Genomic DNA, 14,923 nt, shown 5'->3' with positions numbered 1-14,923 from the left:
GGCTGTTCTTTTCAGCTTTGAGGTTAGTCGTTTGAGCAGAAAACAACTGTGTAGGCCTGAAAACGCCCTCAGAAGCAGATGCCTGCTCAGTGGCTTCGGACCTATCTGAGGGAATAGTTTCCGAGAGTCCAATACCTTGAGTTTCCAGTGGCCTAGTCGGCTCCACTTTGGAGTCGGAAGCGGCCTGTGGCTCTGAGGTAGCGGGCGTCAGGGGCTGCGAAAGCGCCTCACTGAGAACCAGCGACAGGCCTAGCGGAAGCCTCGTCATCGGTTTTGGATCTCGGATGCCTGTCCTTTTCTTTTTCTTTACGCTTTTTATAAACTCTGGTAGTTGGCTGTTCCGACGGCATTATATAATTAAATCTTCTGCCAAAGTAATGGAATGCAAAATCGTACCGACGCTTAGTGCGTTGGTTAAATCTAGCACAAAACCGACAGCTAGCAACGTTGTGGTCAGGGCCTAGGCAAGGAATACAGTAAGAAGTAAGAATGAAAATCCTTATGCGGTATTTGCTTTCCACAAGAAATACAATTAACTTTTTCTGACATCAGTCTGGAGCAAGAAAAAAGTTTCCCCAACGGGGTACTTAGCTTTAATGAAGACTTCGGATCTGAAATTCAAATTTGAAAATCTCTGGAGTCGGCCGACCGGCACTTGCGAACTGCTTTTGCTTCGGGCACCGCGTGGCAAGAAAGACTGAAGAAAATGGCGTCAGCTGCATCTTTTATACCCCTGGCGCACTGACGTCAGTGAAGAGGCAACAGCAACCGACGCCAGACCTAGACTTTGGAATTCAGGCTGACTGAGGGTAGCCTGCCAGCAGGATAACCCAATGGTAATGACTGCAACAGTGAAACACGAAGAACATTTGTACTATGTTCATGTTTCACTGTTGCAGTCCTCACACTTGGGTAGATTCCCAAAGCCGAAGGGTGGAGGCAGTCAAGAAAAGTTGGGGCTGGCTAGTATGCCTTGCAGGACTGCTGTTGCAAAACCTGCCCTGGATTTGGAAAAGATAGGCAGGTGGTAATGTTTGGTGAAGGTGTGTACAGAACTCCAGGTAGTAGCTTCCAGGATGTCGCTGGTAGGCACTCCTCTGAAAAAAGCTGTAGATGTGGAAGTTGCCCTAGTGGAGTGTGTTCTGACCCTCTGAGGGGTTGGTCTCCCATGCAGCTTGTAGCAAAAATGGATACAATGTGCTATCCATTTGGAAATTGTTTGCTTTGAAATGGCCTTGCCCTCTGCCCCTGGTGCAAAGCTGACTAGTAACTGGTCAGATTTCTTGAAGGGCTTAGTCCTATCAAGATAGAATCAGAGACGTCTGTGCACGTCCAAGGAGTGCAGGATCCTTTCCCCTTTATTTTGAGGAATAGAGAAGAAAGTTGGAAAATTGATAGATTGGTTGAGAGCCACACTGGACACCACTTTAGGCATAAAGGAAGGGTTAGTCCTGAGGGAAACCCTGTCAGCATGGAAAACAATGAAGGATTCCACAGCCATAAGTGCTTGTAGCTCAGACACTCTTCTCGCTGAAGTGATGGCCAGATGCAAGGCTGTTTTCCAAGAGAGGGATTTTAACTCTGCTGTTACTGCAGGCTCAAAGGGGGGGTAGCGTGAGCTTTTCCAGTACAAAGTTAAGGTCCCAAGTAGGGGTGGGTGCTCTCCTAGGTGGCCTTAAGTTGTTTTCCCCTCTCAGGAATGGATTGATAAGAGGGTGAGAGAAGAGAGGTGGCTCAGTGTTGTAATGAGCAGAAATGGCAGAGGCATGGATCTTAATGGAGAAGGATAGACCTCTGTGGAGCAGATCTGCTAAGTAATCCAGAATTAGAGGCAGGGAGGGCAGAGTTGCGGCCTCTCCTTTAGACTGAATCCAGGAGTAGTACCTTTTCCACTTAGCATAAGATTTCCTTGTACTGGGTCTTCTGGCTTCAAGAATTAGGTCTAGCACCTTCTTGCTTAGGCTAGTTACTAGGCAAGAGTTCAAGGAATAAGCCAGGCTGCAAGACTTAGGGTTTGCAGTTGTGGATGCAAGATCTGTACCCCCTGCTGAGAGAGCAGGGTTGAGTTCTGTGTAGGTGCCATGGTGGCACCGGTGACAGGCTGCCCAGGAGTGGGTACCAGTGCTAGCGTGACCAGTCCAGGGCAATCAGAATTGTCCTTGGTCTGTCTTGTCTTACCTTGATCAAAACTCTTGAAAGAAGGAGCAAGGGGGAAGGCATAGATTGAGAGATTTACTCACTGAAAGGATAGGACATCCACTTTCCAGGCCCTGCTGTGAGGTGTCCTGGTGTAGAATCTGCTGAGCTGGTGAATGCAGAGTAAGGCAAAGAGATCCACCTCTGGGGTCTCCCATTTCTGAATCAGAAGGTTGAAGGTGATGGCCTCTAGTTGCCACTCGTGTGGGTCCAAGAGATTTCTGCTTACGTCGTCTGCCAGTGAGTTTTGTTTGCCTGACAGGAATTGAGCTTGCAGATGGACCTGTATGTCCAAGTTCCAGAGGGCCATGGCTAGCCTGCAGAGTGGGTAAGAGTGGGTTCCCCCCTGCTTGCTGATGTACCACATAACTGTGGTATTGTTTTTTTTATTAGGTGTCCTGGTGAGAGTAGGGATCTGAAAGCTGTCAGAGCATGCTGCACAGCTAGCATCTCTTTTTGGCTGACGTGAGGATGAATCTGACTTGGACTCTAGTGGCCCTGAATGCACTTGCCATCCATATGTTCCCCCAGGCATAGTCCGATGAGTCTGTGGCTAGGATCCGGGTGGCATGGGGTTGAGTAAAGGGCAGTCCCTTGCTGAGGTTGCATGCTGCTGCCCACCAAAGATACTCTGCCCTTAGGGTATTATAGGAATGACCGTTTCCAGGTCCTGAGAATGTCGACACCAAAGACTTTAAGTATCACTGAAGTTTCTGCATATGCAGTCTGGCATATGGAATTAGTAGGATGCATGAGGCCATGAACCCTAGCATCTGCAGGATTTTCCTTGTGGATAGCTGGATTCTGGTGGCCATTTGAGTAAAACAGTCTGACAGAAAGGCTTGTTTTTCTGGAGTGAGGAATACCATCTGGGATGCTGTGTCCAAGCTTGCTCCCAGGAATACAGTCTTTTGGCTGGGGACTAGTTTTGATTTCTTTTCGTTGATGGTGTACCCCAGGGAGGTTACAAGTTTTTTTTACAAATGTCAGGTGCTGCAACAGCATTTCCTGACTGTCTGCCTGAATCAGGCAGTCGTCCAAGTATGGGTAAATTTGAATATTTCTCTGTCTGCATAAGCAATGGCTGGAGCCAAGCATTTTCTGAATGCTCTGGGAGCACTGGCTAAGCCAAAGGGAAGTGCAGAGAACAGATAATGCATAGATCCTGCCCTGAAGCGTAGATATTTCCTGCATGACTCCTTTATAGGGTTGTGCAGATAGGTTTCTTTTAAGTCTAGGGTGACCAACCAGCCATCTTTGTTTAGCATAGGTAGAAGCTGTTGCAAGGTGAGCATTTTGAATTTTGGTACCACCAGGAAGGTGTTAAGAATCGAAATATCTAGGATTAGGTGCCAAGTGCCCTCTTTTCTGGGTACCAGGAAAAGTCTGGAATAGAATCCTTGACCTATCTGTTCCACAGGAACAGGCTGAATTGCCCTTATTGAAAGCAGAAATTGAACTTGGTTTTGTGTCTCTGCCCACTGGTTTGGAGGAAGGTCTGGGAACCCTTTTGGAGGTTGGCAGTGACAGGAAGTAAAATTTGTACCCCTGGGATACAATGTTGACCCATTGTCTTCGGTGATGGAAATCCAGTTTTTTGCATGAAGGGCAAGTTTTCCTCCTAGGGCCACAAGCAGTTGGGCAGAGGTGGGGAGTGGAGTTGAAAAGTCATTGGGAATTCTTTGCATAAGGGGATGGTTTAGCACTCCCTGCTTTAGAGGTGGAGGCACTCCACTGGTTAGAGCTCTGCATACCCTGAGACTGTAGTCTAGGGGGTCTGTTTCCCCTGGGTCTAGCTTGAGATGGACTTGAAGGGGCTGGAAAGGACCAATGCTTCGAGGGGCAATGCCTACTGAATCTAGGAGGCTGTACTTGCAGGAATTCTTTGACTGTCTGCATAGATTTAGCTTTTTCTTCCATCTTTTCAAGAACCTCTTCTATTTTGGTGCCAAACGGCTTGTTTTTGTTGAAAGGAGCATCTAATAACTTTGATTTGACATGGTCTGGCAAGGTCCACTCCTTAAGCCAAGCATGGCTTCTCAGTACAGAACCAGTGACTGCTGCCCTGCAAGATGCTTCTAGGGTGTCAAAGTCACACTGCAATGTATGCTTGCTGACTTGGCTTGTGGAATGCATAAGCTCATGCAATTCTTTATTTTCTGCACAGTCTGTAAAGGTAACTATTTTTTGTTTAATAAGTTCCATGATATGTTGGTATTTCAGCATGTGAAACTGACAATTCAAGTCCCTAATGGCGAGAGTTGCAAAAGTATATACTTTCTTATCCCATCTGTCCAGAGCTCTAGAATCCCTGTTCGAAGGGGTGGGATTCTTAGCTGTGGTTGCTTTGCTACCTTTAGGCCCCTGGGAGATGACCTCTGGATCAGAAGTAGGATTTCTGAAAATGAATTTGAGAGAGTCAGGTACTCTGTAGTACCCGTCCGGTTTCCTAGGAGCAGGGGGTAAAGTATCAGGAGTTAAACTGGATTCAATAAAGACATCATCCACAACATCCAGGACTGGGGGTATTGCTAAAGGCCTATGTTGTGGCAAATCCAGAAAGTCTTTTTGGACTGAGGATAATCTTAGCATTCCCAGTGGAAATGCTCTCAAAGTATGCAAGGTTTCACCAAAAGAAAAATCCTCTGGAGGAGAAGCTGAGGGAATGGATTCCTCTGCATCTGAATCCTCATAAGCAGGGAAGGGTAATTCTTCATAATCAGATACCTCAGAGTCGTTGGACTCTTGGTCTGTTGAAGCTGCTGGGGAGAGGTCTCTCTTAGCAGGGGAAGGCTGACTTCCCCCAGCATAATAAGGTCTTCTGTCATTTTAAGCATTTGATGTTGTGGCAAGGGAGCAGGTGCATGCGCTTTGGTAGTCAGTTTTTTTAGCCATAGTGCGTACTCTTGGCCTTAGAAATTCAGTAGTTTTAGACAGAACTGAAGATACGAAAGAAGTCTGTTTGTGACGAGCATAGGTAGAGCAAAGAACATCTTCAGAAGCCAGTGCCTGCTCAGCAGCTCCAGACCCATCTAAGGTAGAGACATCTGCGGGATCCGTAGTTGAAGAAGAGTCTCACGGCATACCGGACAGCTTTGGACCTGTGCGGTCTGTCTTTATCCTTACGTTTTTTTGGAAGATCAGTAGTTGGATAACTTACAGAAGCCATTTTGGAATACAGAGATAGAGAACGAAAGTGTTTAGCAACAAAAATGGCCCGAAGACAAATAGTTCATGTGTTGAACAAGGCATAAAACCAACAGCAAGGTACGTCGTGGTCTGGTCCTAAACAGGTGACACAGTAAGAATGGAAATCTCGGTGTGGTATTCGCTTTCCACAGGCAAGACAATTGTTAACTTTTACTGACATCAGTTACAGCAAGAAAAAAGGTCCCCAATGGGGTACCTAGCTTTAGAAGCCATCAGGATAATTCAATTTGGAGGTAGCGGCTGACCGGCACTCATGTGAACTGCTTCTGATTCAGGCTCCTCGGCAAGAAAGACCGATGTAATGGCATCGGCTGCCTGTTTTTATACCCCTGACGACTTGATGTCAGTCCTGGAGCGACAGCAACCGACGCTGAAATACTAAGTCTCTGGTATTCGGGCCAACTGAGAAATACCTGCAGGCAGATAACCCAAGTGTGATGACTGCAAGAGTGAAACACGAAGAACATCAGCAATTGTCTGTTTGCATTTACATTAATTCCAAATTTTCTCTGTACACTTCAGATTTTAATAAATGTACATTCTTATTCAAATGTACATTCTTATTCTCCTTTGAGCTCAGCACTTCAAGTCTACATTAGGGTCTAACACTTTTCTCTTCTCACCATCTTTGGGGTCTAGTGCTTTAGGTTCTCTTGTCTGGTTTTAACAACTTTCTACATTTGTTTTCTTTTAAGAAGACAACAGAACAACTGTCAGATTTTAACAGATATCTATTTCAGTTCCATTCAAGTTTAATGCTTTGGGTTTCTTGTCTAAAACAAATAAAAAAAAAATCTCTGTTAAAATTTTGTTTTTAGCATCCTAGATATCCCTTTTCTACACACAACTGCATGTCTATCCACCACTATAAAATTCATGCAACAAAACCACAGAAGCACATCATTGATATCCTGCTCTAAAATGTATAAGACAAAAATGTATTTGTAGCACTTGAAATTTTTTAAGATGAAAACATACATTTAGAACATTTTGCTCTAAATTCTGTAAGAAGGATAATACAAAAATTAATTTAAAACATCTCATGATAAATTTTTGTAGGATGAAAACATGAATTTATGTACTTGCATTACTTTCTGCTCCAGTTCTTGCAAGATGGAAGGTTGAAATTACTCTCTCCACCAAGTTTCAAATGATGAAAAATGTAACACGCCCAAGTGGTGGGAGGTGAGAAACAATACTATATATACAGTACTATGTTCTGAAAGCTGAAGATGGAAAATAAAAATATATTTATTTTACTTGTTTCAAGTTTTATGAAATGTAAGGCATATTTTTACTGCAATACTGTGCTCTATGATCTGCAGAGTGGTAGATATATATATATATATATATATATATATATATATATATATATATATATATATATATATATATATATATACATGTAATTATCAAAATTAAGCAAGCAACTACCAAGAGTTCAACATACTCATGGATAAATCCTGTTTTGTAATCCATCTCAGCATTATTGACAGTCTCACTTTGTGGAATACTTCTACAATTGTTAACCTAGAACAGGGATTGTCAGATTCACATCTGGCCTTCTGTTATGTGGTATGATGGTTTTTATGACGAAGTACATTGAACACAAAAGACTTGGCATGTAAACTGATAGGAGACTAGAGTATGAGAATTGTTACTGCAAATTTAAAATTACTTCCATGAAATCTGTTTGCAAAAAAATGATAAAATTGAAAATGAATGACTACAGCAGCACTGTTAAATTTTAATACGTCTAATTTAGAGACATCAAACCTGCTCAACTATAGCAGCAAGAAGATAATTTTATTTAGTAAAAAAATTGTAAAATGCAGTAAGAGGGAAGAGAGCTAAATTGACAACCACCTTGCTTTTTTAGACGATCTTTGCATGCAATATGGTGGGGGGTTCCTAATATCTTGTTAGTGCTCTAGGAGTAATTTCTTCATATGATGTCATAAACTTGTGTAAATTTATCTGTCTTCTGGTACAAGTAGTTAATATCTGATAAAACAGCCCAAACGCTGGATATTATATGATGCAGTTTACATATGGATCCATTGATTTATACTGACGTAATGTTTTGTACAATTATTTCAAACAAATACCATATTTGTTTTGAATGTTTAGTCATGTTTAGTCTTTTAATGCATATGTGAAGGTCTGAATTTTGATAAATGGTTTTGCTTTGATAGCAACTTGGGTAATCGGCAGCACTCATGTTTTATCTGAAGGGTTACTGTATCTTATTGGCTCATCCTTATATTTTCTATTGTCCTTAGCTAGATTTCAATTTGGCCACTTGGCCCAGTGGCTCACTGTATCGAGGAGGCTGGGCAGGAATTTTAAATGCAATTCTGCAATAATTAAAACTGCGCAGTTTACAGAATGAAATCAGTTTTGCTTAAGTTGCAGTGGAGAGATTTTATACTGCAGCTCATTCATACATGTCTAAGTATGGATCTATGTCAAAACAACGGATTCACTTTATATCCTCAAAATACTGAAATGCTGAAATTCAGTATTTTGAGGCTATAAAAAGTTGAAACCTTAAAACAACGAAAACTCAGAAGTGCGAAATTCAAAATCTCGCACACCAGAGATTTTGAATTTCGTGCTTCTACTCCACACACACACAAACCTCCCCACACACAAACACAAGCTCTCTACTTACATAAAAGCAGGGGGCAAGCCCCCAGTACCCCCCCATGTGGGGGGCTGCGCACCCCACACACCCCTACTTAAATATTCTAACTCCAAGGTCACACTACATACAAATACACACAAAACATCACCACACAAGCTACATTCTCCTCGCGCACACACATCACAGCAACAAAACACACTAACACACACCACAGCCCCTACCTAAAACTACACGTGCACACTTACCTGAATCATAACCAGAGCGAAACCTCAGAATAGCAAAATTCAAAACCTCCGGTATTCGAGGTTTTGAATTCTGTGCTTCTGAGGTTTTGCTCTTTTCAGGATTCTACTTTATTGGCTCAGAATACTGAATTTCAGTATTTCGAGCTTCTAAAGTGAATCCCAAAACAACACATTATCATAACGTCAACTTGCATAACAGCAAGACGACATTGTCAAAAAATTAAAATGAACCAAATTCCAGAATGGCATATTTCGCCTCCAGGAAACTAACCACTTGGCCACAAATAAGTAAAACAAACCAAATCAAATTAGTTGGGAGGTTTAAATATACCAACTCTGAGACTGCACTACAGTGGAGAAAAGGACAAAGTTTGCCATGGTGGCAGAGGTAAACAAGCACTAGCTCCATGGCTAATGCTGAAATTTTACTTAAGCAGTTTTGCCAGCACTGTTTCTACTTTTATGACTTCAGATTTACAGATGAGCGAGGTAATATAGCACCTGTCAAAATATGATACAACATACATGCACGGAGAGATGTTGATATCCATCAGATAAAGTAATTATCTTATGAAAAAACTTGGACATCACATGCATTAAATTACAGAAAAGACTAGGATCACTGCCAAAACAATTTATCATTTGTAGTACTAAGCTTGGGAAAACAACCATTTGTATGTCTTTATCTAGTGCAATCCAACCAAGGCAACCTACACATTTTGTTTTAGGAACACAACAAACGTACAGGATGTACATGTACAGGATGCAACTAATATATCAAATACTAAAATCCCTTTGGAGCCTTATCTTTTAGAAATGGAACAATTGAAGATGAACTGCAAACAGGGTGCTTTATGAGGCAGCTTTGATGTTTCACACATCTGGCCATTGCAAGACTTGGAGGGAAGTTATTTTTACATTTTGCAAACAGTCTAACTTGTTAAAGCAAGCATATGAAACTCAGTTAAAAATCTCTATTATGATCACATTGTTGCAAAGCATAAAACAAAATACACTGTCTGCTTATTTTAGAGTTGTAATTCTAACCGACTCTGGAAGTCATTGCTGCTTCCGTGATGATGCAGTATCTCATATGATCAATTTTCCACTTTTTGGGATCAGTTTTGGCAGCCAGGCTTTTAATAATATTCATTGCTTGAAATAGCTCTCAATTAAGCGTACATGAGAGCCCCACAAAAAGTGTCAAAGCAAGTTATTATATTAAAAGTTCATAAATACTGAGCAACAAGAATCAGGGAAGCTACACTGTATAATGGTGTATCAAAACCCTTTAAGACTCAAAAAACTTGATATATGCACTGAGATAAGACAATTTATATAATCTGAACCACACTGCAGAGCTATATTTCTCCATCTGTGGAGTACAAATGCAAATAGCCCCCTCACCAACAGTATTTTTGATTCACAGACACAACAATGGTATATCAGCTGAACCTAATGGCATAACAATGGTATGGCACTAACCGTATGCACTTCAATGGCAATGCTCTTGGCACTGCAGCATTTCCTCCTCCCCAATATTAGCACTGTTTAAAAGAACAAAAATAACAAACTCTACGTACGTTACGATACATGTCATCAGCAATGAAGTTCCCTATAGTGCAGGCAAACCTTCCTCAGCCATACTTGTCACCACACAATGAAGATAGTAAGGTCTCAAAAAAAAGGAGCTCACTTTGAACTAGAGCCCTTCATTTCCATACTATGACAATGAGTTTAAACTATAGACCTGTTACCTATAAGAAGGTCAGGAACATACACCTCAACTTGTGACATTCCACAAGTATTTGATCTTGCTAGGTGGAAGGGTGAATAACCTAGGGACTTTGATCACAGGGGGAAGACCATGTCTGACTCTTCAGGATACCTTCCTTCTTTCATGACTTTTTTCTCCTTTATTACCTTGCAGCATTTAAGAATCCTTCCTTTACCTAGTTCAGTCCCCTCAGCCTCTAAAAGTAAAAGACTTAAGAAAAAAACTATTCTTTTTGCTCCTGCAATGTACTGGACCCGATCATCTTCCAAATATCACGTCTGGCCTACAAGTGGTGTAGCACCCACATACACAAAGTGTGTGAGAGTGCTTCTCCTGAGAAGGTTTTTTCTGTTCAGACTGGGAGCACTTCCTAGCACCAGAAGCCTTACTGTTGTCAATGAACTCAAAGCAGAAGCATCAATACACAAAAAAATAGTAATAATACACAAATTTACCTAGAATGGTGACCAGTCAGGGATGGCTAGCTGAAACAGGTAGCTATGCAAGAAAAGCCTAGCAATTACTATTAGCAAAAACAGAAAACTTTTAGAGAGACAAAGCTCTGCAGTGCATCATGGGAAGGAAAAGGTGGTCAACAAACTAGGAAAAGTTTATCTGCGGAGTAGTCTTAAAACCTTCAGCATTAATCCTGATGTTAAAGAAAATGGTAATCTACTTACCAGAGTTAGCATTTAATTTCCAGTTTTTCAAGGTCTCACACTTCCTCTTTTTTGACATTTCATATTTTACCGCAGACTACCTTCAGCATTTAATAATATTTGGGGGGAATACAATGATGGATAATGAAGTAAAACTGACAGTAATAAAGCATATGCTTCCAATGTCTACAAGCAAATCTCAGTATAAATAATTTATAAATGGTCTGCTATCAGCCAGATACGGTCTATTTTTTTTATTTTATGTAGCTTCAGAATGTTCAAGTTTTGATGCAGCATTCTCTAACAAAAGTCATAACAGGCATAACAATCCCTGGCTTGACAGCTTGGAAAATATTGCTATTGCTATGCAGCTAAGCAAAGTCCAGTCTTCAAAGCATAATAAAATAGAAAGCAATCTGCTCACACCTAACTTCACTTTCATGCATGTTTTTGTAGCCAGCACACACACCATAGATTCACAGATGTTCCAAGGCCACTAAGTCTCATGACCACTCTTGCCTTGCTAGTACCCTCCCTCAGGCTGTACCTCTTCTCCATGAATGTTGCACTGATCAGTCCTGGTATAAATGTGTAGATATCTATTCAGTCATCTACCATATGTTTAAAGGAAAATAATGAGTTGCACTGCTTAACATGTAGGAGAAGTTTATTCCAGATATATGGGAGTTGCTGGGTTATAAATCTGCCACTCCACCATGTTTTATCTGTTAGTGGAAATTTAGGTCCCTGATTCCAATACTGGTGAAGATAATGGAGTTGCAAAAAAACAGGAGGCCAGGGTAATAGGGTCTCAATGGCTTGGAAAGCAAGACTAAAATCTACCCTCAAAAGTCTAAGACACTGAATAAAGGGATGGTGCTTCCAGCCTCTCTCACCAGCTCAGAGACAATGTTTTTGATCCCTTTAGATAGGGGCCTTTGGGATCTAATTGTTTGATAAGTTTAGAGAGATGCATCCAAAAGGGATACTACACTTGATAATTTACTAGATCAAAGGTGAGTAAAAGGGAGTGAATACCTCTTTAGCCTTGATGGTATCATATTTGACAGATCTGCACCACACACTGGCATTTCACTGCTTAAAGAACCTGATTTAGAAACCAAAATTAATAACCAGATGTTTATAAATTCTGCATGACTAAAGACCACCAAAGAAATGCTCTACACTGAAAATTGTAGCAATTGTGTTTTAACAAGAAAAACAATACAAACAAACTTGCTGTAACAAGTTAAAACCATTTTTGATGGAGAGCTTTGTACCCCCCAGCCCCACCCCAAATCCATCCATGCTACTTTTTTATACATTAACTCACTGTTGTACCTTGAAGTAAAGGGAATTCTCTGATTCCATGCAGAACAGAACCATACCTTATAGTTTGCACTTGTGTGTAACACAGTTCTTCCTTGTTTCTGTTTATGAATCTACACATTTAAATAAAATGGATACTGATGGATTTGGAAAAAGCTTAGAATTAACAAACATATAGAAAGGTGTGTGGAAATAATGATATAAAGTTACTCAGTACAATCAAAATTAACATTCTGGTTTCTATGTGAAGAAGTGCAAAGACTCGAAATACAGCATGTTTCAGCTTAGAATCCAGAATACAAGGCATGCCAAGACTCAAATTATAGCACATTTATGGTAACAGAACAAGATAAAATAGATAAGCGGAAATAACTGTGAAAATGAGTTCCTTTACTGGTAATGGATACAGTAAACACATTAAATGAATCCTGCAGCCTGCCCTACGGTACATTCATTGGCAGAATGAAAAACTCCACCTTTAAAACATCTGAAGTACAATACTACCTTTAAAGGACAGCTCAGTAAAGATGTAGCACCTCAGTGTGACTTGAATCTACTCCAGGCCACTTTTAAAGACAGGGGGAACTACATTACACATTTACAGCACCCACAAAATACAGTATAAATGATCACGGTCACATACAAATCTTCACTTCTGTTTCACTTATCTTATCTCAAAGTCTACCTCAGGATTATAATACAAGTTATAGGTGATACAGCTGCAAAGTCTTACTCAGTGGAGATGGCCTATTTCTAAGTGTCTAAGCTGCGTGTGAGGGGCAACAAATTACCAAAGTTGTAAAGTCATACAGTCATATACTGCCCATCTCCAAAAAAATGTAGATTTATTTATTTTTACATTACATTACTAGATAACCATGACTTGAGTCACAGAGGTTCTCACTTGGTTACCTGGTTCAGGAGCATCTGGCTGTAGAGCAGGAAAGTCATTATCAAACACAAAAGTGCTCTTATAATCAGGGTTCACCTATAAAAAAAAGGAAGCAAATGTATAATATCCCAGTTTATACCACTCTGATGTAACAAAATTAAATCAATAATTATCCTTATCCTGGGATGATCCACTCAGATCAAATCAAACATCCTTTACAAATTGTAAATATATTCAGAACTGCCATGCTCTTAATCAAACTTCTGCTTATAACAATCCATTTAATGAGATTAAGAATGGTTGAATTTTAAAATTATTTTCTGCCATTTATTTAACTTATTTTAATTAATTTATTCAATGTCCAACTGACTCACTAGACCATTTGCAGCAGAAACCTGCAGAGTGAAGTACCTACAAACACTTTACAATATAAAAAATTAAGTACAAAAGTGAAGTGTATGCTTAGCATAACATTAAAGTATTACAGTAATTGTTATTCACATATCTAAATGATATATTTCTATTGACAGTATACATAAGACTCAAATCAAAACTTTTTTTATTATTTGACTGTGTTAACTTTACACCATTCTTTTAGTCAACTAAAAACAGATGGTGTAGGTTCCAGCTGTTATATCATTTCTATTTTGAGTTTACATTACAATGCTCAAATCAGAGTTATGACAAGTAGAACTGGGGGTAACGTAGTTATAGGTGTGATGTGCATCTTACATGGAAGTAGCAACTTGGTACGGGTTATATAAGAGGAAAAGAATGTACTGGAAAGAAAAGTGAGGAAAGAGAGGAGTATAGTGGAGGGAAATCTGATAAAAACAGGAAGAGTGCTGTGGACAGAAGGAAGGATGGAAGAGCAAGACAGGAGGGTATGGAAAGTGGAGTGAGAGCGAAAGTAAGTTTGCTAAAATGCATACCCATTAACAAAGTGGTTGTAGTTTAAACGTATTAAATGTTGAATTATTATTTAAATTTGTCAAGAATAGTTACCTTTCCAGATCAAGGTTGATGTTAGGTATTTCTTACATCTTGCTAGGAATATTTTAAGGTGGGGTTCAGCTTGTAAGTCTGAATGTACTGAGATCCAAAATTAGGACACACACACACACACACACACACACACACACACACACACACACACACACACACACACACAGCAGACAGAATCACTATGGTGATTATGTGATTGACTGACTAACTGATTTTGTTTTTGTGATCTCGGGTATGTAGTTGTCTTATATTTTTGAACCAGATTTACAACTGTGACATTCAGTAGGTTTGTTGAGTATGTTATGTTTAATCTCTAGGTGATAAAGTATTAAAATGTGCTATAGTTCTGACCATTTTGTCTTTTGTAATGATGTAAAGTGAGCTGGTTTGTTAGATTTGCTGTGTACTTAGAAATTTTACTCAAAATATGCTCAAGTTTTTTTAAGGCGAGTTTTTTGGATGCTGGTTAGTAATAGGGTGTACAACAGACTTCAGAGCAACAAAGCACATGCGTTACATGAGCCTTGTTTTGTATGATAAGGTTTGGACGTGTATAGCAATCAAAGTCTTTGATTTGTTTTACATAGCGTGTAGTTGATGTGCTAGTTATACTTAATATTCTGATCTACAATAACTACCAGTAATTTAGTATGAATTACTTGTTCAACAGGAGTACAGTTTAATTATGTAACATGGAGTTTTGAACTTAGGAGTCAAACAGGATCAGAATATTATTAGTTTTTTTTCTTTTTTTTGGTGGGAGCATTCCTTTATCTGGGAATTAGTTAGGCATTGCTCTTCTTTAATGAATGACACTCGGGTTATTTTTTGGAGTTGCATGTCATACCATGCTTGATTTGTTTCCTGTGATGTATACAACATTGATGAATATATTGAAGAGAGGCGGTCGTAAAATGGAAACTTGGGACACACAACTGTAATGGGTTCAAAGGAAGAGTAAGG

At 40.0% G+C, this 14,923-nt stretch overlaps 1 protein-coding gene across 1 annotated transcript in view; it reads right to left on the bottom strand.

Annotated features, from left to right (window-relative positions):
* The window catches only part of GALT (galactose-1-phosphate uridylyltransferase), a 1,193,614-nt gene that overhangs the window by 1,161,573 nt on the left and 17,118 nt on the right, over nt 1–14,923 (bottom strand). The window contains exon 3 of the mRNA XM_044087230.1: nt 12,976–13,051. Coding sequence (XP_043943165.1) covers nt 12,976–13,051 — 76 coding nt within the window. The remainder of the gene's footprint in view (nt 1–12,975; nt 13,052–14,923) is intronic.

The sequence above is a fragment of the Protopterus annectens genome, chromosome 1.part1 (genome assembly GCF_019279795.1).
Source record: "Protopterus annectens isolate FY-2018-M chromosome 1.part1, PAN1.0, whole genome shotgun sequence".
NCBI lineage: Eukaryota > Metazoa > Chordata > Ceratodontiformes > Protopteridae > Protopterus > Protopterus annectens.
The sequence above is the reverse complement of the archived record's forward strand: the minus strand, read 5'-3'. Positions and strand labels throughout refer to the sequence as shown.